Source organism: Rhinolophus ferrumequinum (assembly GCF_004115265.2).
Source record: "Rhinolophus ferrumequinum isolate MPI-CBG mRhiFer1 chromosome 13 unlocalized genomic scaffold, mRhiFer1_v1.p Super_scaffold_3, whole genome shotgun sequence".
In the NCBI taxonomy this organism is placed as follows: domain Eukaryota; kingdom Metazoa; phylum Chordata; class Mammalia; order Chiroptera; family Rhinolophidae; genus Rhinolophus; species Rhinolophus ferrumequinum.
Genome location: NW_022680356.1, coordinates 121,266 through 147,642, shown reverse-complemented (window position 1 = coordinate 147,642; position 26,377 = coordinate 121,266). Strand labels below are relative to the sequence as shown.

Sequence of the window (26,377 nt, the reverse complement as noted above, 5' to 3'; positions counted from 1 at the left end):
AGCTTAGCGCTAAGGATGATGGACCTTTGGAAATCCTAGGGAGACCTGTGCTGTGTCCAAGGACCTTAGAGACGAGGCTTCAGCCTGTAAGAAGCAAGTGCCTAAGACTTAATGTCTTTCTCTGGGATCCTCTATTACATTTAACTTCAACTATGAATTTGGGGGATACGGGGTCCTGATGATGTTAGTCAGTACCGCCCATTAGTGGAGCAGTCGTCTAATGGGCCTTGTGTATGCCCGGTGGATTTGGAACTGACGTAATTTTTTTTCTGCTGAGATCTTTGTTCTGGCCGGCCCTGTGTCAGCCTCCATGTGATGGCCTCGCTAGCTTTTCTGGAATGCTGTCAGCTTGCGAGTATAGAGGAGCTGTGACACTTGCTTTTTCTTGGAGTGGTTCTGTCGTGTCCACATAGAATCACTGTTTGGCACAGAGAACATCTATCAATTCAGAGATTCCATTGGAATCAGACATATAAAGGCCATTGGTCACCCCCTGTGGATGGCACGGCAGCATGGTCAGGAGCCCCACCGGTCTGGTTCTGATTCCAGCTCTCCACTTGCTACCTGTGAGTCCTGCACGTTAGTTATTTTACGCCTCAGTTCTCTTGTCTAAAGATTGGTGATAGTAATAGTATTTATGTCACCGGATTTTCAAGGATTATATACCAGGGGTACCAAAAAAATGTACACAAGTGGACGCTTTGGTCAACGTTGCTCAAGCAGTAGTTCGCCGTAATCGGAAGTGTGTGGACACTGATGGTAGCCACTTTGAGCACCTCTTGTAATTGCAGAAGTCAAACGTGACTTGTATTCATCTTTTGTTATCGGTATATACTGTGTATTACAATTTTAATACAGTTTTCCTTTCTTAAAATGTGTATACCTGTTTTTTGGCCCCCTCGGTGTAAGAATCATATAAAGTGTGCAGTGCCTGACACTTCGTAAATCGTGTTTATTAACTGATCTCATCCAGATAAAAGTGCGCACCTTCTCTTGACATGGTAGCGTTCAACTCTACACTGATCCCCTAGGTACCTCCTTTGACTATGGTGACAAGTAGTTGTCCATCATGATACCTTTGTTTCTGAAATCTGAAATGGAGGATTTAATTTTAATGGGTTGCTTTTGAAGAAAAGTATATAAATTAGGGTTGGGTTAAATCGAGTGGCAGAAAATACCAAGAACAGAGAAGAAAGTTTATTTCTCCCCCAAGTGAAAGAAGCCCAGATGCTGTAATAGTGACACTGTGGTTACCTGGGTAGGAAGACGGGCTCCATCTTCAACGTGTGATTGCCGCCTCAAGACCTAAGGACCCAGAAATGTCAGTTGCCATTATTGGTGACATTAAGTGTGATCACTCACAGTCCTGATGCCTTGGTGAGATACAACTATGGCCAGACGGTGGGCAGGGAACCCCACTCAGTATCTGCCTCTGCAGCAGAATCCCGTCAGAAGACAGAAATCATAGGTATTTAACAGCGAATTTAATCAGAGTTGTTGACGAGGTGCAAAGTGTTAACCAGGTAACTGAAGTGGCCACAACAAAAGTCTAAGGTGTGACACTGGTGGCCACAGCAGGCTGGGGAAACAGACAGGTGGTGTTATGAAACTAGGAGCTTGGAGAGAAGCTCTGTGAGGCTGGCAGACCCCTGGGGGAGGGCCACCATTCGGCTGGTGCTGGTGTCCTGGAGGGGTCGCTGAGCCTGGGACCCATACCCTCAGGAGGGCGTGGTGGCAGCTAGTGACTGAGAGCTGACTCAGGGCTACAAATCTGCAAACAAGATGGGTGGCTGCAAAGGAGGGAACTGCCATATCAGAGTGAAGAAATGTGAGGTGACCTTGACGGGCAGGCAGAAAACAGGCTGGCAGGAAGTCAGTGGCCCCGCTGGCTCCTCATAGGGAAGTCACTGGCCAACAGGCGGTCCGTCCCAGGAGTCCCAGCCCAGCGTCCCCACAAGTACAGAGGCTTGGAGCCCACATGGTGCCTGCTGGACTTCACCTGAAAGGCACCTGTGGGACGGGTCCGTGATCTGGGGTGAGACTTTGAGACTGTAAGAATCCCCAGCAGTCTGCCACCGGTGGCCTGTGTCCAGCAGTGGCTCTTGCCTGGCTCAGTTCCTATGAGGCGGCTGTGGAATGACGGGTTTCTGTTCTCAGTCCCCTCTCTGGTGAAGGAGACCATCCCTCGCCCTGCCCCGCCCCCGCCCCAGTGTGGCCCAGCTGGACGTGTGCTTCTGAGGACAGGAGCAGATGCTGGAAGGCGCAGCTGTGCATCTCAGCCCATCAGGGCTACTGAACCCATGACTGACTTGAATTGTGAAGGTTTCAAAAGGAACCAGGAGGGATTGATCAGTGTGTTACACACGTGGGAAAGCAACCTGAATTCACGGAGACGTCGGGTGTCGCAGGGTTTTTGCTCTCCTGAGGGGACCTCACAGGCCAGGTTCTCAGCCTTGGCTGCACATGGCCTCACCTGTGGGCTGGGGCCTGTGTTCCTTCCAGGGCACCGGGGTGTGACTGCCGTGGGTGTGACCTGGGCATTAGCATCTCTTCCTGCTCTTTCGGTGCTTCCGGGAGGCTCCCAGGCTTGAGGACTTGGAAAGCAGCAGCCCACACGGGCCACACGGGGTAAAGGAGTGTCCTCTGTCCTCTTCTGTCGGGCAGGATGAAGGAACTTGTCTTGCTTTCAGATTAACATTTTTTTTTTTAAGGAGGGCACATGTCACAGTGGCCTATGTGGGGATCAAACTGGCAACCTTGGTGTTATCAGCACCACGCTCTAACCAACTGAGCTAACCGGCCACCTCTCAGGATCAGCATTTTTAAAACTGCACAACATGTGGTGTTTGACCACATGGCATATCTGTAAATTGATTTCTCCCCTTCAAAAACAAAAGGTATTCTCAAAATGCCGTGTGACTCAGCAGGTCCGAGTCCAGGCCACGAGGTTGAGAGAGCTTCTTGTGACGTTAGTCACAGACGCATTTGAATGTCGTCTGTAGGAAGGGAAACACGCTTTTCCACCTCGAGGTGGGGTGTCAGCGTGTCCTCAATGCTGTGCTCCACACGCAGTACCCAGGGGCCTTTAAAACCTTTCAGATTTGACATGAAAACATTTAGGCACAGAAAAGGTGGTTTGGAGAGTAAGACAGGCAGTCCCGGGCCTGGCACATAGCAAAGGTTTCCAGGGCCCGATTGTTTTTGCTGCTGCTGATTTCTTTTTATTGTCACTGCACCTGCAAATACCCGTAAGTGGCAGACACCATCGTTGTCAGTCTCTGTGGACATGACCTCACACTGTTTTGTTTAGCGTGTAGTCGGAGATTCCTCTGTGCTCGTATGTGTCTCATTCATGACCACATACAGTTTATCTGTTTTCCTGGTCATCATTTTGGTGCGTCCCCAGTTTTGGCAATTCAGAGCGATGCTATGCCAATGCTCTTACTTGGGCCCCTGTGCGAGATTTCCTCATGAGCCCAGGGCGCGGACAGGGCTGTTGCATTACAGCACATGTCCATCTGCAGGCTGGTCTCCAACACTGACCCGCTGACACTGTTGTCGGCCTGTGTCAGACTCCTGTGCGTCTGCCAGCACGTGGTTGTCAGACTTTAAAATTTGTGCCAAATATGAGGTCTGATGATTAAGTTCACAAATTCATCCTAGAAAAAGTGCTACATACCTTATTGTTGAATATTACTACGTTCACTTTCAAAGTCCTCCCCTTGGGAAGCTATACATTGGTGCCAACACCTAGTCCCCCCTTCAAAGCAATTTTGGAACTCTTTCCAGAATGGCCATCAGAGCTGTCATAGTACTACCCTTGATGTCCTGTACATCATCAAAATGTCTTCCTTTCAATATTTCCTTTATCTTTGGGTAAAAAAAGAAGTCACTGGGGCCAGATCAGGTGAGTAGGGAGAGTGTTCCAATACAGTTATTTGTTTACTGACTAAAAACTCCCTCACAGACAGTGCCCTGTGAGCTGGTGCATTGTCGTGATGCAAGAGCCATGAACTGTTGGCGAAAAGTTCAGGTCGTCTAACTTGTTCAAGCAGCCTTTTCAGCACTTCCAAATAGTTAATTGTTTGTCCAGTTGGTACAAATTCATAATGAATAATCCCTCTGATATCAAAAAAGGTCAGCAACATCGTTGCAGCAAGTTCGCGAACTTAATTGTCAGACCCGGTGCTTCATTTCTTAATCTTCCCAACAATCCTGTGAAGTAGCTGCCTTCTTTCAAGGAGGAAATTGAGTGTCAGGTACTAAGTCGTTTGTGCAGGGTCACAGCAAGTCATTCACAGAGCTGACTCGAGCCCAAGCCCAGATGCCACGGCTCATGGTTAACGTGGAGTCATGGCACTACACTGGAGCTTCTGATGGTAACTGGAAGTGACAAAGGACCAGGACCAGGAAGGAGTAAGAGAGGCTGCAGAATGGTGACTTAGCGGGTCTGGGTCCAGGCCACCAGGTTGAGAGTGCTTCTCATGGCTTGTCTGCCAACCAGCATGCAGAGCTGGACGAGGAAATGACGGCAGTGTAAGAATGGCCACAAGTTCTGTGACCATCTTCCCATGGAGGTGGCGTGTGTGTCCCCATGCTTAAATCTGGGTGGGCTGTCTGTGCTTTAAGCCACGGAATTTGGCAGACGAGACTGCCAGCATCCAGGTTTAGGCCCGACGAGGCTGGCAGCTTCCTACTCTTGTCTTATGTTGGGGCGGGGTGCCCTGTAAACGCTCAGGAGGCCTGTCCCTGCCGCACGTACTAACGCCGGCACTTTGAAACGAGGCTTCCCCATCCTATCTGTTTTCCATGGGGTTCTTTTTGGGGTCTCACTGGATGACTGGGGAGAAGGCTTTTAGGTCCTGTCAGCCGTGGGCAGCCATGCAGCTGCCTGTCCCATTCAGTGCAGGCGCCTGGACACCATGTGGGGCCGCCCTTGCCTCAGAGTCTGCTTGGCTCTCTTTTGTTCCTTTCCCACCTCATTGTTTGGAAAGATTAAGTATCTTCCGTGAATGATTAAAAAGATACTGGGAGAGCCAGAACATGAACGGATTAGAAGTTGGTATGCAGTTAAACCACACAGTGAGAATAGTTTGGTGCTGTTTTCCACATACTTCAAGAACAGACGTGAAGTCCTAGGAGCTGAGCAGGCCCAGGTGACACATGAGAACTCTCTGTGTGACTTGTCTGTGACACATGGTTGGGTGCACTGAGCCCCCCGCTGCTGTCGGGCGGACGAACCCTGTGAGTACTGAGCCCACACCTGGCTCCTTCTTGTCTGTCACAGCTGGAGGTAGAAGCCCCAGGTTTCTGCACACGACTTACCTGCGAGACTGATGTGTCTGTTCCTTCGCTGGGCCTTTGTCCCCACGTCAGTGCACGTGAAGAGCCAGCGAGCTAAGTCCAGGCAGAGGGTTGGCCGGATGGCCCTGGGCTTGGTGCTCTCCTGCCCTGCGTGTCTTAGCAGAGCTCTGCTGACCCCAGGGCCTTTGTGTGGAGCGAGCACCAGCCCTCCTAGATGTAAAATCTGTGAGGGACACAGACACTAGCAGTTGCATCAAAGAAAAGCTAATTCTAAGACATTTGGAAGTGTCTGCTGGGACAGAGAAGCCACGAGCTCCTGGAGCCAGGATTATCTTGCTGGCTGACCACCAAGGGCCGGCACTCACTGCTCCAGTCTCAACTTCTTTATCCCTTTGGGTGCGGGAGCTTCGGAGCACCTGATCCATTCAGCTGAAAAACTCTGACATCTTGGTTTGACAGGGCCCTGGTGAGCCCTCATTCGGGGAGAGAAGGGGGAGGGACAGAAGCGACAGGCTGCGACCGCTGTCACTGCACAGCCCTCCACATGTCTTCCTGTTTTCTAAACCAGCACTGCCATGAAGAAATACAGTGCAAGCCCATGTGTGGCTGCGACTTTCCTGCTAGCCACGTTTTAGAAAGTAAGAAGACACAGGTGAAATTAACTTGAATAATGTGTTTGATCTAACCCCAAAATCAAAACTACGATTCAGCATGTAATACACATAAAAATTCCTGCAGGATTTCATACTTATTTTCGGGCATTAAGTCTTCGATACCTGGCGTGTGTTTTCTAGCTCACCTCGATTCGGACCACCCACACCCTCTTAGGTCTCGATCGTACATGTGGCCAGTGGTCTCCATACTGGACAGTGCAGCCTTTAGCCCCGCAAGGAAGCAAGGGCCATTTCCCCCCTTTTGCGAGTGGAAAAGAGAGGCCGAGGGGTCCTGTACTATCTCCTTAGCTGGTCCCCCCATTGTGCCCACTCACTTCCACTGCCAAGCGCAGTCGGCCTCCTGGGAGCTCCCGGGCAAGTGGGGGACACTGGTCAGGCCTGTGCAGTGACAGCAGGCGGTGCAGGGGTTCAGAGCAGGGAGGGGCCCCGAGGGCTGGAGTTTGGTCACGTTATCTGTCAGTCGTAGGGCAGCCTGGGCTGGGGGTCCTGGGCGGTGTCTCTAATAAGCCACCCAGACAGCAGATGCCTGGGGAGGTCGAGGACCCAGCTGCCAGTCTTCCGGGATCCGTGGGTCATCTGTGTAGCATTTTGGGTGTCGATGGGCTTAGTCCCTCCAGAGGGGCTTCAAATGCCCAGTGGAAAGAGGAGAAGGCACCCACAAATGCAGCGGTGCTGATACTAACGTTATAGGTGATCGGTCACGTATGTCACGTCAGGTGAAGATGGCCTCTGCCCTGGTGGTGCAGCGTCCCCAGCGTCCCTTGGAGGCGGCTGGGTGCACGTTATCCCCTGCTGGGGACCTTCCCTCTGTTCTCAGGTGCAGTGTTAGCCTTCAGGGGGACGGCCCCATGCCAGGGCCCTGCTGTCCCCCTGTGTGTGGTCTGCTGGCCTGTGTCCCCTGGGTAGGGCCATTGGCATTATTTGATGTGATCCATGATTTTATGTGATTTTTCTACTGAAGACTTCACTATAATGCCAGGAACTTCCTATCAACCATGAGCTCCTAGTTATAGACAAAAATGCAAGTAGGACATGGAAGGGCCTGAGTCCCTGGGGAAGAGATTAAGCTGCCGAGGGGGTGAGGGGGGGAGATGGAAAGGCCACGTCAGCCTGGCCCTGCCCCTCACCATGGAGACCTTTCCGATGTCCCGCAAACATCACGAAGACGAAAATACACCTTAGGTGACTAATAACATCAATGGTTGCCTGACCTGTTAGACGTTACTTGTCAAATGTTACTTGTTGATGCATTCGATCTTTGATGTGCTTCTCTGAACTGATACAAAATTTCACAGCTTGACCTTGAGCCTGGATAATGTTTCCTGCCTTAAGAGTTGCCATGAAGATGGAGTTAAGTTTAAGCGAAAGCGCCCAGCAAGCCTGAAGGCCACAGGCACCTTGAGGCTGTCCTTGTGATTAATCACTTTTATTAATTTTCTCTTAATCTGGCTGCCGCTGGTATTCACCTGGGGGTTTCTGAGGACCTTCTCGTCAAAAGCCCCACGGCCTCAAACCAACCCCCTGGTCAGGACACGAATGTGCCTTCAGCCCAGGGCTCGCCTCATTCACATGGAGACCCCGCCTGCAGCGGCCAGGGGCTGGCTGCAGCTGGGACTCGCTCAGCCTCCCTCCCGACCTCCGCCATGGCCTTCCTGCCTCCTGAAGTCACATGTTAACACCAGTCCCTGTGGGAGCCGAGAGCAGGGATGCATAGGGACCGGGTGAGGACTGGGTGCATTGAGGCAAAGGGCCAGGCCCGTGGCCTCTGTCCCCACCGACAGGGAGGTTGGCCAGTGGTCCAGGCCTGACCGCACAGGGCGGAGGCCTCACGGGGAGATGGAATGTGGACTGACCGCAGCCCTCATGGTTCCTACATTGTTGAGTCTGCTTTTCATCATGTCACTTGTCTGTTTCCCATAAGGATGGTTCATGACTTTGAGTGTGTCGAGTCAATCCCAAGTGTAAAGGGAGCTGCTGGATCAAAGGATTTACCTTGCTTTTGATAGATGGTGCCAACTTGCCTTCCCGAAGGGCTTGTGCCAACTTGCACCATCACAGAATGCGTGACATTCCTTTGTCCACAGCCTTGCCAATAGCGTGTGTTACCAACTGGTGGGATTTTGTGAAAATTGGAATCTGGAGTTCTACTTTGCACTTATGAGTGAGTTTGATGATCTTTTTATACATTTAAGAGCCACTTGTGTTCCTTTTTTTGAATTAGTTCCTCATTTTTCTCTTACTGGGTTATTGACATTCTTCTAGAAGCACTTTGCATATCGGGCAGATTTGTGTCTGAGCTGAGCTGCGAGCCTCCCTCCCTGAAGTGTGTCATGTCTTTTGGCTTTGCATGTGCTGTGTTTCCTGATTGCCTTTTTATTCTCATTGCTTTATGATTTTTTTCAAATTTTGAAATAATTTCAGACTTAAAGAAGTTACGAAGAAAGCATGGAGCTCCCTCATGGCCTTCTCCCGGCTGTGATAACACAGCCACGGAAAGCCAGTTAGTGTCACTCAGGGCCGTTGCACAGCCTTTGGGTTTTACCCAGGGCCCCTGCGTTCTCAGCTCTCCCTCTTTGTGTTCCAGGGTCCAATCGGGGACCCCATTTTACATTTAATTATCACATCTTCATTTCTCCCATCAGTGACACTTCCTTAGTCTTTTCTTGTCTTTCATGACCTTCACAGTTTTTAACAGTTGTGCTCAGGTGTTTTATAGGTAGTCCCTCAATGTATGTCCTGTGTTTTCTCATGGTAAGACTGAGGTTATGCATTTTGGGAAGAATAATAGAACTGATGTGCCGTCTAAGCCCGTCACGTGGGCAGGTGGTAGTATCTCTGACCATTTGGTTAAGGTCGTGTCTCCATGTTAAGATACTGTTTCCCCCTCGTGACTAACAAGCATTTAGCTTAACAAGCTTAAGGCTATGTGAATATCCCATTTTCCCTTAAACTTTCGCCCACTGATTTAACCACTCATCTGTGGATCTTGCCTACAGCCAGGACCACCAGCTGGGCCCAGAGCAAATGAAAACACAGGGCCCCTTGTTCAACAATCGAGAATTTCAAGGTAGTGAAGCAGGGCATGAAGCTAAGCACAGGGCTTTTTACCTAACACTGTGGGTTTTCTCTTTTCCTTGTCACTCCCACACGTGTTAATTGGAACTCTCCTGTAAGGAACAGCTATTTGCCCTGTACACTTGTTTTCATCAGTAGGAACTCGTGGGCATTTACTTTACTCTTTGGGTTACACGCCACTACTATTGCTGTTTGGGCTGTGAGCACCCTCACCACCGCCATTCACACAGGGACAAAGGTCTGCACTCAAAACCTTTGCTCACGTGACCCTGGCTCATCCACACACGGGCTTGTTTGTGCTCCAGTTTCCACGCCATCTCGAAATCTGAAGACGTCCTCAGGGTCCCCCTCATTTCCCTGAGGACAGTGCTCTCCTGCTATCTCTGACCTCACCTGCTGTCCCCACGGTGCCATCCGCACTCCCTGCATCCAGATGGTGAGTGCCAGCCTGTTAGGTGTCTACAGAGGGAACTGCTCACACAGGCACGCAGAGCGTGGGGGCTTTCCTGAGGGTCTGGAGCAGACCAGGGCAGACGCAGCCTCGTCGTCCAGCGGCCCCATCTCAGGGGCACAACAGGTCCTTTGCTTGTGTGGCTGCTGTCGCTGTCCCTTCCGTCTCCACCTTCTTCGCAGGAGCAGACTCCTGACTCATGCAAGAGAAGCCAGCCCTGTCTTTAGCTCCCACCTCCCTGGAAGGGGCTTATCTGGGAGGCTACAGCGAGGCCTGTTGGAGAATGAACATTTTTTGCTTTGTCACTGTTGCTATTTGTTCTTCTGGGTTTTCCAGTGCTGTCTGGAAAGTCTGCTTTCTAAGGCTCCCTGTGTGGGAATCAGGGCATGTCCCAGTGTGAGAGCGATGGAGGAAGGAGGGAGAAAGGCAGAGAGAGAAAGAGAGAGAGACAGACATGGGTGAGAAAGGACTGAGGAAGGACAATTTTAAAATGTTTTAATTTTAAAACATTAAAAAAAATTTTTTTGGAAAAGGCAACACCAGAAAAAAATTTCAAACTGTTAAAAAGAATACAGTGAAAAGCAAGCCTCAACCCACTATCAGTGCCACAGTTTGCTTTTCTAAAAAAGCCGTGGTTACCAGGTTCTCAGTGGTTTTTTGGAAGTATTTTATGCACATATAAGCATAAGTTACATGCAGTATGTATATATATGTGTGTTCTCCCCTTTTAACATAAATGGTAGCCTGTTTTACATGAGGCTGTTCTTTTGCCTTTAAAAAATGTAACAATATATCTCTATTGTTGTTACTGGAGCGGGTTGTAAATACCAAATACACACGCATAAACATATATACTTTTTCTCGTGTTTGCACAGAAACAAACCTAAGAGACCTCCTTCCTCAGCTTCAAGGGCACGGAGCTCCCACAAGACTGTCCTGACGTCAGGGTCAGGACGCGGGTGTAGGACAGAGACTGGACCTTGTTCCTGAGGGCTCATGGCTGTGGTTGGTTGTGTTCTCGTCCCCAGTTGCCTCCTGCCTACTCTGTGAGAGCTCTGTACCCATGTGACCCGCGTGCGTCCCCATGGGAGGCATGGACTCCTTCTCCTCACTGGCCAGTGGGCATGAGTGGGAGTGAGGTCACATCAGAGTGTGAACTGCCAGGTGGGCTCTGCTCGGTGTCCTTGTCCTGGGCCACGAGATTGGAGACGGGCTGTGCCTTCAGCCCGGTCTCAGAACCAGAAGATGTGTGGAATAAGGCATAGTTGACCCGTAGCTTATGACTAATGTGGGATAAATCATGCTTGCTGTAAGCCCTAAAATTCCAGGGTTGTTGTCACAGGAGCTGACCTCATGGAAGCTGACGTGTGCAGGCCCAAAGCCACAGGTAGCTCTAAGGGGTTGCTGCCTGTGAATGTGGAACTCTGTGTTTGAGCTGGAAGTTCCGGTTGTTACAGGAATCAAAACGTGCCGCATGTGGCATCCCACACTCGCTAGTGGCACTGCCGATTGTTTTGGCTGTTCAGAATGCCATTTGGCAAGTGCAACAAGAGAACTTATTTACTTCTAGAAATCTAGTTCAAGAAACTCATCAGAGGTGTACAGGGAGCTTCGGGCTCCAGAAATTTGAAAAATTGGAAACAATGTAAATGCTCCATCATAAAGGAACAGTGTACATTTTATGATGGATACTATGTGTCTGTTAAAAATCAAGTAGCCGAATATGTAATAACATGGGGGAGACTGTAGTGTTTTAATACTGAGTGAGATAAACAGAATATAGAACTACATCCATGTGACAATTCTAATTTAAATAACAAATTTGGGATCGTGCTGTTTGTAATTTTGTATCTTTACACTTACATTATGTGAATAAGCATTTCCCCCCAGTGTCAAACATGCAAAATATGTATAAAAAAAAGACTGTGAAGAAATAGGCAAAAATAGTGCTTCTCTCTGGGCAGCACTTTCTTTTCTGCATGTTCTATATTTTCCAGATGTTCCATGGTGAACATGTACTAGTTTTGTAATTGGAAGTAAATAACTGCTCCTTAAAAATGAGAATTACTCGGGTCACCTCCAGGGCTGTGCCTTTGCGCCGTGGCTGCCCAGGGGCCTTAATTGGGGCTGCTTGTCTAAGAATAAGCCTGTGTGTTTAATTAGGTCACTCTCCTGCCAACCTAGAACCTATGCAGGGCTCAGCTTGTGCCGCCCGGACCAAGGGCCGCCCCACAGGGCCCTGAGCTCACAGGTGCTGTGCCTGCCTACATTTAGCTCAGTCTGAGGGTGAGGATGGTGCCAGCACGACCCGAGGGGACCAGCACCCTCATGGCCTCTCTAGCTTCTTTAAAAATGACTTTCGACCCTGCTGCCTCACTGGTGCATTGTTCGTGGTGGGACGGTGAGAGGAAGGACCTCTGGTGAGCGATCGTGGGTCTGCAGCAGCCCCTGCATTTCCTCACCTAGGAAGAGGTGAGGATGAAAATAATCGCTGAATCTCTGTCCTGGGGCAGAGGTGACAGTCCAGTGAGAGATGGAATTGAGTACACAGTCTGCTCTCAATAAACACCAGGTGATTCCACGAAGGGCGAGCACCCCAGGGCGTGGGATGGGACCTAGCCCTCTGTGCACCTGCCAGATCCAGTGTCAGCTTGATTTGTCAAATGTCTTCTTAAAGCTCAGGTCCTGACCCTTTGCTGGGCACGGGCAACACCCAGGGAGCGAAAACGCCTGTGCTGGGACCAGTGCCCGTGAATTTCAGGAGGCAGGCTCCACCTGCCAGGGGACTGTCATTTGCACTGGCCATGGCCCTCCCTGGCTTGAGTCCCCCGCGGGCTCTCATCAGAAGTGAGTGAGTGAACTGCTTCCCAGGGGACTCACACATGCTGAGGTACCACAGTAGTGACGATTTGGGCAGGTCGGGAATGCAGAGTCCCAGACCTTCAGACTCAGAAGCTATATTTTAACCAGGTGCTCCGAGTGACTTAATGGGCGTTAAGTCTGAGAAGCTCTGACTAGGACGCTGCTGCGAGCCTTGGTGGGTCTGGGAGATGTGTCACCAGCGGTGAAAGGTCTCACCTACTGGAATTCAGGTTCCAGGGCGTGTTACGCACCTGAAAGGGGGTTTGGAGGCTGGACGGCTGTGGCCTTTGCGGGGCCTCTTCCTAGGTTTCAGGCCCCATGTGGCATTAGTCTACCTGTGGTGTCACCAGGAGAGTGAACGAATGTGTGACCACCTGGTTGAGGAGCCCAGGGTCACCATGAGGGGAGCGGGCCTGGCTTTGCCGGTTCCCGTCTGCACAACAAGCACAGGCAGGGTCGCTGGTCCCCTCTGTGTCCTAGTTCCCGGCTGGCCTGGGGTTTTTCTATAGTAGGAAAAGGGTGAGCACACTCCAGTCCCTACAAAGGCCCGTTTTTGGTGAAATACAGGTCTCCTGGTGTCTGGCGTCTAAATATCCCCAAAGCCCCAGGTCTGTGATGGAAAATTCTAGTAAGAGCTGGACTTCCTACATCAGCATCTCCTCAGTCAGGCCCAGCGCAGTGACATTGCCCCGCCCTTTACACCTTCCCTGCTGCCCCCGCAGCTGCCGGTGCTCTGGGTTCATTCACTCTTGTCCTTATGACAAGTTGTCACTGTCCTGTTCTGGGATCAGTGATGGAACTTGAGTCCAGTATAGCTTCCCAAGCTCTGTCACACCTTTGCATCCAAACTTAGGCCACCACCTCAGCACTCTGACGTCCAGCCTAGCCGGACGCCTCCTCCGTGTCGCTGCCTGTCCCGAGTCAAATCTGGTCTTCCTCTGCCGCACCCAGCAGTGCTGGCTCCACGCAGACAGCCGGCCTCCGTCCCTCACCTTTCACTGCTCTGTGTGCTAGCGACATGTTTATTTCCTGTACATCCCCAACCCTCGCACCCACTAAGGGCTGGTTTAGGCACCCAGCATCCCTTGCCTGAGTCACTGAACTGGCCTCTGCCTCCTGGCCACCCCCCTCCACCCTGGGCTGCAGAGACCGACCCTCTGCACACGGGAGCAGGTCATTCTCACAACCCTTCACGTGTGACTGTCACCTCCGAGAGGATGTCTGGCAGTCAGCATGGCCCTCCCTGATCTCCTAGCCACATCCTGGAGACGACCTCACTCTCTCCCACTGCCTCTCAGCCTGGCTGACTCTGATTCACCCTTTAAGACTTCCTCCTTCAGGAAGCCTTCCCTGACTCCCTGGGTTCTCAAGTGCTTGTTTGTCTTCTCACTGTTCACTGCAAATGCGAGTGGTCTGTCTCCTTGGACTATGAGGGATGTAAGGACGATAACATGTCCTCATAACTGTAACCCAGCTTCTAGCACAGGCTTGGCATGAGGCGACGCTTACGGAATGCAAGATGTCTGATGAGACTGATTTAAGTGCAGGAGGCGAGATGGAAACACACCATTTCTGAGTCCCTCACAGCCTCCTGCTGCCTGCGACCCTCAGCTCGGCTGGACCCTGACTCAGGGTTGCAGCAGGGAGTCCCCGCCCTCCCCGGGCCAGGCCTGGGGGCAGCTGAGCGGGTGTGGCTGGCCCCACTGCCTCTCCTCCCTGCCCAGACCTGCCTCAGGGCTCCGGCAGCTCCTGCCCTGTGCCCACCCGGAGCGCCTGATGCAGCCCTCACAGGACTGTCCCTGAGCTTCTGGCACCTCCATGCCCTGCCATCCTCAGACTCTTCCCCGGGACCCACGTCTGCCAGGGCTGCACAGTTGCTGAGTAGGAGCCCTGCTTTTCTGTTTGGGGGAAATGAGGCCTCACCCCCTGCGGGGCCGATTTTACCTGAAAGAGGACCCCCAAGGAGCCTTGCATGAAGTCATGTGGGGCAGCCTTTGCCCCAGCAGCCTCCCCCACCGAGCCCTTAGGCTGGGCTCTTGCAGGACGGTCAGGACGGGCTATCGGCTGCATGTCCACCTTACTCCCTTTGCCCTTACCCAGGGGCTGTAAGCTCCCAAGGGCTCCAGCCTGAGCTAAGGGGTCAGACCTCGGTCTCCGCACTGTCACTCCCACCCTCGCACACGCATGTGCACACATGCATGCCTATGCTATATCTGCATTCACACACCACAGGCTCCAGCAACTTCCAATATTTTGAATGAAAGAAAGACAGGTTCTTGGAAATTTCCTAACCTTTTACCCCAAGTCTCTTCCTTTTCCGTCCCCCACCCATGGAGGGGCCGGCCGTTGCCCTGGGTGGGGCAGAACTGGACTTGGCCCTTTGTGTCTGATGGCCCTGACTCAGATCCTTCCAGCAAGTGGAGTCCACCCTCTGGTCTGTGTCCACGCCCAAAGGACGTGCTCTTTGGCAGTGCAGACACATCAGAGGGCAGGGGACCTCTGGGTCACAATCCACTGTCCTTCCCACCCTCAGCACTGGGCACATTGCTGCTGCATGAAATTCCTTCTCCTCTAAAAATAAAAATCCTACATTTCCTTAAAGACCTCATCTAACACTCGCCCGTTAAAAACCGTCTTGGAGCCTGGCTTTGGTCCCCACCTCAGCCCCTGTACCAGCCTCCAGCGGAAGTTTCTTGTGGCATCAGGAGGCTTTCTCCAAGCACAGGGGGATGGAGGCCCCTCCAGCTCTGGGCCGCAGGTCCCACATTGTAGGGCAGCTGCGGGCCAGCTGTGGGCACCTGGAATAATGCCTCTTGCTGAAGGTGGAGGGAGAGTGTGAGGAGCGACAGGGGCCTCCCCGCCATTGGCTGGGCCTGCTCCACTCCACCCTCTGTGGACGGCAGGTGCTGACCTGGGGGCTCACGGGAAGGTGAGCTAGCCTAGGGGTGGGGGCAGGCAGAGGTGGGGGACGGGCAGGGGCCTGGCACCAGTGCAGAGGCTGCCAGCTGTCATCTTCCCCCATCCTATGGAGGTGACAACATTGTCAGTTTGGTTACAAGAGCAGATCTATTTTATACGTTCTGAAACAGACCCAGAGAGGTTAAGCATCCTGCCCAATGTCACACAACCCTGAGACTCCAAGGTACTTCTGAGACCTGTGGGTCCCTTTCTCGCCTGATGTCCCCACTTGCCTGGGGACATGTAGTGAGAGAAAGGTAGGCTCCCCACCGGGAGGGACCTGACTTGCTCTGGAGGTCAGGAGTTGCTCTGAGCTCCAACCGTCCGGGTTAGAGTCCCTGCCCTGTGACCTGAGCCCTGAACGGCCTCCGCTCCTGTCCATGGCCTGTGTTGTCCCTTCTGCTTCCCTTCCGCTCTGGGCAGAGTGTCACTGATGTGAGGGAAGGTCCAGGGCGTCGTGCACACAGCTGGATGCACAGGCCCTTGGTGACCTCGCTGCCCTTGCCACACGTCTCATCTCGGCCTGGGGCTGTCACTCACCGCACTGTCCCCTCCATTTTCAGAGCAGATGAAGGAGCTGGAGAGGCTGTGCTGGCACCTGGCAAAGCTATGCTGTGAGAGGCCTGTGGCCCATGGGGACCAGAGAGGGATGAGGGTGGTGGCCCCTGGGCAGGCTGGCAGCAAGGTCCTGGGCAGGGGCGTCCCAAGTCAAGCTGTTTCAGGCTGGGCTTCTCTTGTGACCTGGACTTTGGGGCCCCTCTCACCCCCTTGAGACCACTCACACTGTGCCTCTAGGCCCTTCCTAAGCCACTCTGCATGGCCTCGGGGTGCCCATTTCTCACACTCCCAGCTCAGGGCTCTGCTAGGTGCCCCCGACCCCCAAGGGCCCAGGGAGGCCTGGCTCCTTCCTGTCCCCCAGGGTCACAGGGATGGGAGCCACTGTGGGCTGCAAGTCGTCAGCTCCACCAAGAGGGAGCCTGGGATAAGAGCCGGTGCCCAGTGAGGGGGACAGGATGGGAGGGGAGGTGTGCCTTCGGTCCTCATCACCTGACTCCCGAACACCCTCCACAGAGCTCTGTCCTTGTCAGGCAGCTCCCTCTGCTGGTCTGCGCTGCAGATGCCAGCAGTGTGCTGTGCAGTGGTGATTGGTGGAACATGGCCCTGTTCCTCAGTCGTCACCATTACTGCTTTCGGAAGCATCTGGCTACCTGGCAGCTCTGATCAGCGTGGGGGGTCAGGCAGACAAGGGGCCTGAGCTGACGTTCCTGGGTGATGATGGCAGGAAGACAGCCCGCTACAGCTGGGACAGGCCCGGCTGCTGCAAGGGGACGCAGGCCACGTGGAGTCCCAGGCCAGCTAGAGCCAGCAGTGAATGATATAAAGTGCTGTGTGCCATGTGACCCTCCCACAGCCCCAGAGTGTCGTGTCCAGCGCAACATGGCCAGTGAGGGTGCGAGAAGGGGCGACTTTGGGTTAAGTTTTAAGAAAGAAACATATAGAGACTTAATGCAGTTAAATCTCAGAAGGCCAGGGGCCTCACAGTCCTGAAAGACTGGAGCCCAGAACAAAGCCGACTGGAGGTTTTTATTGATAAGTATACAAGGGAGTAGCAGTGTTTTTGACACGGTCTGTGGGACTCACTTATCACGTTATAGAAACAACCCAAACCAATTATGTTGCTCTTCAAACAGCCGAAGCAGAAAATCCTTGAGGTGAGGTATGCAACTCTTTAAGGGACATATATCACATGTTGAAATTGTTTCACAGAGCTGAGCAGAGAGAGCTTAATCTTATCACTCAAGACTTTTCTCCCAATTAGGTGAGAGGGGAAAGTCAGAGCCAGCAGCGGCTTTTCCCAGACAGGGGGAAGAGGAGAAAAGGCCCCTTCCCAAATCTTTCTAAGGCAGCTCATCGGGGGTCTCCATGGGGTTCCACCTGGCTTGAGTTGTCTCCCCTCCCCCGTGGGGAATCTTACTTGTCATTGGCTACAAACTCTCTTTTGGAAACTAAATAGAGAGAAATATACAGTCCCAGAGATGCACGGTCTCACAGACTCTTCTTTCCTTAAGGAAAGACATGGGGGTACAATCTGCTAGGCTGTTGTGTGAAAACACCGGGGGGCAAGCTTTATCTTACAGATGAGGAAACTGAGGCTGAGAGGGCAAGAGCATGCTTGTGGTCACTCTGGGAGTCAATGTGGGACAGATGTCTAGACTCTAAAAGCAGGACCTGGTGACAGACAGGCTGCTGGGGGTGGGAGTGGGCTGGGTGTGGGCCTGTGCATGCCCTCTATGGGGACGGCAGAAGGTACCTGATGGTGGCGGCCCCCCAGGCCAGGTAGGTAACTGTAGGAAAGCAGGGGTGGCTCGGCAGAGCACGGTGCTGAACTTCAGGCTTAGAGGACACAGCTCCCCCCTCCCCCATGGTGGGCGAAGCCACAATGTCCCTAGTGACAGGCCCAGGGGACAAGCCCCGGCCCCATCAGGTGGGCACCTGTGGGAGATGCAGGTCCTGGTGGGATGGGCTCCCAATTCTGTGCGCTGCCCTCTGCCAGCATCACCGAGAGGGATCTGTGCCACAGAACCACGGGCAGCCTGCTCCATCGTGATTTCCACCAGACACTTTGCTCCAGCAGCCCACCACTACACCACCTCCCTGGCCACCTGCCTCAACTGCCTGCACTCCCATTCAGCTTGCTGAGTCGGGGACCCCAGGACCCCCAGGTCCCCAGCCCTCCCTGCAGGTAACTGTGGGCAGTGTGAAATACCTGGGGGGTGGGTTATACAGACAGGACATCTCAGCTGGGGCAGTTTCCTCAACCAGCTTCACCCCTGCTTTACCGACTGCCATAGTAGGAAGCATGGTACCCACGAGGAGGAAGGCCATGGTCACTTTACCCTCAGCCCACACACGGGACACCGGAGGGTGACTGCTGCAGCTGGTCTTCCTGTAGCGACCTGGACATGCCCTGGGTTAGGAGCAGGTGGTGGCCAGAGCAGAGACCCCCTGAGCTGACATCTCCCTTCTCCCAGCCGAGTGTGGCTGTGCCCATCTTACGAGATGTGGTGTCTGAGGTTGAGGGCCTCAGCTGCCCAGACACCTGCAGGAAGGCGGACGTGAGAGTCACCTGTGCTTCCTGCCTGGGCCCTGGGCTTCACTCAGTGCTCAGGGCAACCCCGCAGTGGGCCCCTTAGCCTCGTTTACCACCAGGAGGGCCTGAGTGACTCGCTCTGGTGCTGCCAGAGGACTACAGCCAGGTTTTGGACCCAGTGCTGTTGACCTGGGACTTGCTCTGTCCCTGGCACCACACTGCCCCAAGTGGGGGACTCAGCTGTCCCCGTGCAGCCTCATCTACCTGGACTTTCAGCCGAGCAGGGCTGGAGAATTCCTGAGGGCAGAGCTGGGCCTGGAGCTGTCAGATGTCACTGCTGAAGTAGAGAGCAGGCAGGTAGGGAAGCACGCGGGGCCAAGGGGAGCTGGCTCCAGACTCACCTTTACCCAGTTGTGCCGCCTCCATCTGTAGGACCCCCTTCTCTGGGCGCCTGGCTCTGCTTCTGAGGCATCACTGCACTAAGGCTGCAGTGGGAGGCACCTAAGTGAGGACCCCTGGAGGCCTTACTCATGGAGCTTCTCCATCTCCACCTGTCCCCACAGATGGCCCCCCAGGGCAGACGTGGAGCAAAAATGGGCCCATGTGGACCCCGCTTCCTGCCTCCTGTGCCGCTGCCAGAGCTGGCAGCTCGGTTCTCTGCACAGCAGAGCCAGGAGGGGCCACTGGGCTGTGGCCATTGGGGGCTACCGTACGCTGGAATGGAGGTTCCCAGTGGAGGAGGCATTTTGGAGATTTGCAGGAGCTTCTTTGTCTTCAAGTGGAATCACTCCTAAGAATTTACATGGAATGCATATTATTTCAGTATAAATTGCTTTCCTTTCTGTTTCACTGGTGTTACAGGAAACTATATTGATATTTTAAATTATAGAGACAATAATTATATGTTGCCTTATAGCTGCCAAACTGTTTGTTCCCCGCTCTCTTCCCAGGATTTCACAAGGCAGTGCCCTCAGCAAACTGAGGCCTGATGGAGAGATATCGGGAAAGCTTCCTTGAGGAGAAGTCTCAGCAAACTGAGGCCCGATGGAATCATATCGGTCCCTCCCCTTCAATGGATCCCCTGGGGTTGTGCGTGTGTGTGTGTGTGTGTGTGTGTGTGTGTGAAGGCAAAGCACAAGCTGGAGCAAAATGGGGACTTTCGGGAAGACAGCACGTAACTCACAGACCTTGAGATTAACAAACTTTACCTCCTCAATTGTTAACTAATAAAAGTCATGCGTTGGCCCTATTTGGAGCTCAGTCCTTGAGGCTTGAGTCCTTTGGCCCTGCTTGCACTCTTCTCTTGGCTACTGTCTTTCTTAACCCTGTGCCGCCCTTCTTACTTCCCGCAGCTCTTTTCATGCAGGATGAGATATCTGGTGCCCAACGTGGGGCTCAATTCTGGGGCTCATTTGTGGGGCTCGAGAAGGAAGGTCGACTCCGAGTCGGAATTCAAAGAGGTTTCACTGCGTGGCGACCCGGGAGAGGTCGCGACAACTACTGGAAGAAAGTAGGGTAACTCCCGGAGAATTTAACCAAGGTAAAAGGGGAATTTGTCTCTTTCTATGTGCAAGAGAGTGAATGTGTGACTGTGTGATTATAGTTCCACGGCTACAGCTACAGAGCTTGCTTGAGCCCTAATCTGCGGTTCCGTGGTCCAGTCATAAGGCAAAACAGTGACTTAGCACCTGGTAGTGTTAACCAGGCCTGGGGTTTATACGGGTGCACCGTAACCAAGACAGACCTTGAAGTCCTGCGAATGACGTGGCCAGATGGGCATCTGAATCCATTCAGAGTGAAAGTCTTCTTCCTCTCTATCCTTTTCTCTATACATAATCGAAAATGTTAGTAGCCAATATAGGCCTTATATTTGTTTGGTTAAACACCTTCTTAAGGCTGGGGGAGCTCGAGTGTCAGATCAGAAATTAGAGGAGTTTCTCAAAGTAATTGAAACTTATTGTCCTTGGTTCACAAATTTAGGGATGTTAGATTTAAAAACATGGGAAAAATTGGTATAGAACTCTGTGAATTATATCATGAAGGATTTTCTCTCCCAGTAACCATCTGGGCTACATGGCAATCAATCCAGTCAATTTTAGAAACTTTACAAACTGATGAGGAAGATGAAGGAGAAGAAGAAGTACAGGAATCTGAGGAAAGGAAAAGGAGACAGGGTCTCTAGAAACTCCCACCGTAATTCCACCGTTGGAGGACTGTCCCCTCAGCTCCTTTGCTTGATTTGCCATTATGCCTGCTTTTACAGCACATAAGTCAGATCCACCCTTGCAGCTGGCAAAAAACGCGAATTCTTTTCTTTCCGCCGTGCGTGCGCTCACCTCTCCCTCCTTCAGGAGGCTCTCACGCACCTCTGTCCACGGTTGAGAAGGGAATCCACCGGGCTCTTATTGAAGGGGACTTAGACGCATTAGCATTTCCTGTGTCATTCATTCATGAGTGCATTACTCCTGATGCGAATCCAAACAACCCTAACATTGGTCAGGAAATTTTACATGAGACCTTTTTGTTTAAACTCTTAAAGAAGCTCAAACAGGCTGAAACTCAATACGGCCCTACTTCTCCTTACGCCATGGGTCTTATACGGAGTGCAGCTGATGGCAGTCGATTGATTCCCACAGATTGGAACATCCTGGCCAAGACTTGTCTTTCCTCATCCCAGTTTTTTCAATTTAAGACTTGGTGGATTGATGGTGCTAAAACCCGAGCGAGGCATAATCAGTCTCACAATATAGCTATTGTCAAAGGGAGTGGCCATTGGGAAAATACCCAAGATCAATTAGGGATGAATGAACTGGCTGTTGACCAATTATGAAGAATTTGCTTAATGGCCTGGGAAAAAACAGAAACGGAAGGTAAAGCCCCGATGTCATTTCAAAAAATCTTACAAGGTCCTCGAGAACCATACTCTGAATTTGTTGCCAGGTTACAGGATGCCATCAGCAAACAGGTGACCAATTTACAGGCAGCTGAGATAATTTTACAAATCGTGGCATATGATAATGCTAACGATGACTGTAAGAAGGCTATAGGGACCATGAGAGGAAAAACAGATACAACGGGATACATCGTTTGTGTCAGGGAGTAGGAACTGAACAATTTAAAGCTGCCATGCTAGCTCAAGCCATGACTGGATTCAAAATAGGTCAGAATAAATTTCCTGGCACTTGCTATAATTGTGGAAAGCCAGGCCATTCTAGAAAAGAATGCAGAAAGAGAAACAGAAGCAGTTCCCGTTTGCCTAATGCTACTACTGTTACAGGACTTGAAACTACTGTTACAGGACTTAAATCACCTGGATTGTGCCCAAAAAGGAAATCATTTGGCTTCTGAATGCCGATCAGTTTTTCATAAAAATGGGACCCCAATTCAGACCCAGACAACAACCGGGACATATGTGAATCAGGCTGCTTTTCAGAATTATCAGGCAGTACCTCCCCCCGACTCTCAGTTCAGCAATTAAGTCCTGCTACGGAGGGGAGTGCTGCTGTAGATCTCTGTGCAGCACAAAATATTTTATTACTTCCTGGAGAATCTCCTTTATGTGTGCCCACTGAACTTTTTGGACCGATTCCCCCAGGTACTGTTGGACTTCTCCTTGGTTGCTCTAGTTTGACATCCAAAGGAGTTACCGTTCATACTGGTGTTATTGATTCTGATTATGAAGGAGAAATTCAAATTATAATGTCCTCGTCTGTTCCCTGGACCACTCAAATGGGAGAACGGGTTACACAGTTACTCCTGCTCTCATACACTCTCCCAGGAAAAAGGGGGACTCAAAAAAGGTGAACTGGAGGTTTTGGAAGCACAGGACAGGCAGGGATTTTTCTAGCAGAAAAGATATCAGGAATTCGCCCAGTTTGTCAAATTGAGATACAGGGTAAAAGATTTACACGTCTTTTCGACACGTGTTTCCATAACCAGCTCTCAGGAATGGCCAAAGGATTGGAAAGTGCAAGAGCCAAACATTAACATTGTGGATGTGGGCCGAGCCTCAGGCTCGCGTCAAAGTGTCTGCATTCTTCCCTGCCTCCAGCAAGAGGGACAAAAGGGATTTTTTCAGCCCTATATTGCGGACATTCCAGTTAATTTGTGGGGTCGAGATCTGCTTACACAATGGAAAGCAGAAATTTGGATGCCACATGGACAATATAGTCCTCAGAGTCAACAAATTATGAGTCAAATGGATATCAACCAGGAAAAGGTTTAGGAAAATTTAATCACGGAATTACTCAGCCAGTTCAGCTCCCGTCCCAAAGAGGACAAAAGGGAATGGGATATTTGACAGAAACATGAAAACCTTTTTTATAGGGGCCACTGTTGAACAGCTATGGACTCCAGTAGCCCTTAAATAGATAAACAATAAGCCTCTATGGACAGAACAGTGGCCCCTGTCTAAGGAAAAATTAGAGGCGTTAACAGAATTAATACAGACTCAATTAGAACAAAATCATATAGAATCTTCTTCTAGCCCTTGGAATTCTCCTGTATTTGTTATTAAGAAAAAATCAGGAGAATGGCACATTACTCATACCACTGGTATTCCTTACAACCCACAGGGTCAAGCCATTGTTGAACGTGCTAATGCCACCTTAAAAAACAATTACAGGGGGAGAAATAGGGGACCCCCCGCAGATACAATTAGCAAGAGCTACGTTTACTTTAAATTTTTTTAGTTCATCTGGCTCAGATACCAAGGCTCACCTTGGACGCACTGCAGCTGAGAGACATTTCAGTAGTCTCCACAGCCCAAAACCTTTGGAAAATGTGCCCATCTGGTGGAAGGACATTCAAACTAATGAATGGCATCTAGGAACTTTATTGACATGGGGAAGAGGTTTTGCTTGTATTTCTTTTGGTCCTGGAGAACGACCTTTGTGGATTCCTGGTCGGTGTGTTAAACCACACCATGAACGACAGCCCACGGAAGACAAGACATCTATGGCTACACGTCCAAGCCCCTAGAGTGTGGGAAGGCTCCCCAACTGTTCATGTTGTCTTACAACTTCTTCATAAGATTTTACAAAGAACTAAAAGACTTATTGAAATTTTGATTGCAGTAATTATGGGAATTATAGCAATAGCTACTGTGGTTGCAGTCTGTGGAGTAGCAGTACATTAGGCTGTGCAGACAACTCAATTCATACAAGAACGGCGTGAAAATGCAAGTAAGGCTTGGAATCAACAAATTAGAATTGATCAGGAAATTAGTGTTAGATTAGCTGATTTAGAGACAACTGTAGTTTTTCTTGGAAATCAATTAGAAAATCTCCATACCATGATTACTTTAAAATGTGATTGGAGTGTTTCCACTTACTGTGTGATTCTTTTCTCTTACAACCAAACTAGGACCCAGTGGTCGGAGGTACGAGGTCACTCCTGGGGACATGCTCCCAACCTCACTGTAGATGTTCTACAGCTACAACAAGAAGTAGATCAAGTGTCTCATGCCACGCTCCCGCTGCTCTCAAGAGAGGAGACGCTTTCCGTGGCTGCGGAAGAACTATCTCATTTGAATCCACTCATCTGGGTGAAAACCCTAGGTGGAGGATTTGCAGGTTCAATTGCACTTCTGTTAATTATTCTTATTCTGTTTTGTTTAGTCCTCAGGTGTGGACAACAAGCCCTCCGATGGGCCATAAATGAGGAAACTGCCAAGTCTGTGTTTCTCCTACTACAAAAACAAAAAGGGGGAGATGTTGCCTTACAGCTGCCAAACCGTTTGTTCCCCGCGCTCTTCCCAGGATTTCACAAGGGAGGGCCCTCAGCAAACTGAGGCCCCATGGAATCATATCGGTCCCTCCCCTTCAATGGATCCCCTGGGGTTGTGCGTGTGCGTGTGCGTGTGTGTGTGTGTGTGTGTGTGTGTGTGAAGGCAAAGTACACGCTGGAGCACAATGGGGACTTTCGGGAAGACAGCACGTTAACTCACAGACCTTGAGATTAACAAACTTTACCTCCTCAATTGTTAACTAATAAAAGTCAGGCGTTGGCCCTATTTGGAGCTCAGTCCTTGAGGCTTGAGTCCCTTGGCCCCGCTTGCACTCTTCTCTTGCCTACTGTCTTTCTTAATTAACCCTGTGCTGCCCTTCTTGCTTCCCACAGCTCTTGTTGTGCAGGACGCAACAATTATGTTATCCACGAATGTCAATTCAGGAGAGAAAAGGGGAAATTAAAATATTTGTTTCTGAGGTGGGGCCGATGGGATCGAGAATGCAGGCTGTAAACCTGGGCTTCTGCTCAGCCGGTCAGCTGACTGCACTGGCGCCTGGCACCTCCAGCCCCTCTGGCTGACCTGTGTCACGGCCTGTCCCCGCTCTGGGGACGTCACCCCACGAGGGGCTCCTGCCTCCACCTTTGCACCTTGTGCCGCCAGAGCCCCTCTGAACTGGGACGGCTGTCATGAGCAGCTGGCTGGGCTTGGGCTCTCATTTCCCAGCACTGTGTGAAGGTGCCTGTCATGTGGGCATTCCGGGGGCTCAAGGTTCAGGGGTCCCTCTCGTGGGTTCCTTCTAGTGGTTGGTTCCATGCTCAGTGTTCACTGGGCTACTTTCCACTCCAAGCAGAGGAGCTTCGAGTTCTCTGGGGATGAGGGCATTCTGTGGCTGTCCACCCCTGGCAGGCTGTCACTGTGTGAGCTCCAGGAAGGTTCCATGACTAGCTCCTTGTTCCTGATGGGCTGCGGGCAGGAGGGTGGGGACCAGGAGGGCCAACTCCAAGAAGGGGTGGGAGTGGCAGCACAGCTCACTTTGGGAGGTGTCCCCCACCTTTGAGCCCCTTGGAAATGTCACAAATTCCCTGAGCTGCATCATTTCACGTGAAATTTTATTTCTGCACATATTCCTTTTAAAAAATAGTATTCTAAGCACACTTGTGATAACAGTGGTGCCTGGTTGGCACAGGTGACCCCATCCCAGGTCACTAGGATGACAGTAAACATGACAGCCCAGACATCTTAGAATTTGATGCATTAAAATGTATTAAGTCAATCTCGTGATTTGAAACGTGATGGTTTCTTTGCTCTGTGGCATTAAGCCCTGGCCTGTCCTCATTCTGGTGTTCCTGTCACTTGTCTGTTAGTGGTGTCACCTGGCATTATATGGAAGCTTAGAATGAGTGTATCTGCATGTGAAATGACAAAGGACCGTGACATGGCTCACGGGTTGCATTTTCCATGGATAAACAAGGGACAACAGACCGTGCTGTGAGCGCTCAGTGGTTTTTCACGTCACCTCAGGAGTGTCCAGGGCTGGCACCGTTAAGGCCTTCCCTTCTTCCTGAGCTGGCTTTGGGCCTCAAGTCTGCAGGGCAGTCTGTCCAGGCAAGGACCAGGACTCTGGCCTGTGTCCACACACCAGGTTCCTAAGAGGACAGACAGCATTGCATTGGGAAAACCACTCAGACCCGAGTGCCCACGTTTTTTGGAAAGGTGCTGAAATATGTGTGGTAGCCAAATCTGCAAGAATCAACCCTTAGGCTTCCCTCCTGGGGTAGAGAATACAGAAGGGGCCTGGGGACAAAGCCTGAGGGCATGGAGGAAAGGGGCGAGGGGGCAGAGAGCCTTCCTGCTTTCCTTCTGTCTCTTCTCCTTAAACCTCCTCTTCCTCAGGCTCCAAGGGCGTCCCCACCTCCCTGCCAGCTTCAGTCCCCTTAGTCCTTCTCCCCTGAGCCTTCCTCAGATTGTCATTTTGACATTTGTGACTGTGTCCCCACTAGACTGTTGGCTCCACAGGGTCAGGTCATTTGGCTCACCATGGTTCTCGGCCATCTAGTGTCCTGCTTTACTGAGTGATCTGTCACCTGGTTTATTACCCTAGGTGGGCTTGTAGCACTGCAGGGGACAGACAGGGTGGGGCACAGCCCCCTTGCAAGATCAGAGGGAGTGGGGAAAGGCTGTCAAGCTTTGGGCTGGAAATGTCCTGTGGGCCCAGGCAAAGTGGGAGATAT

At 51.4% G+C, this 26,377-nt stretch overlaps 1 protein-coding gene across 1 annotated transcript in view; it reads left to right on the top strand.

Moving 5' to 3' along the window:
* The window catches only part of SLC20A1 (solute carrier family 20 member 1), a 42,988-nt gene extending 18,805 nt beyond the window's left edge, over nt 1–24,183 (top strand). Inside the window, exons 11-12 of the mRNA XM_033100883.1 lie at nt 19,768–19,955; nt 23,780–24,183. Coding sequence (XP_032956774.1) covers nt 19,768–19,929 — 162 coding nt within the window. The 3' untranslated portion in view covers nt 19,930–19,955; nt 23,780–24,183. The remainder of the gene's footprint in view (nt 1–19,767; nt 19,956–23,779) is intronic.
* The last annotated feature ends 2,194 nt before the right edge of the window (nt 24,184–26,377 follow it).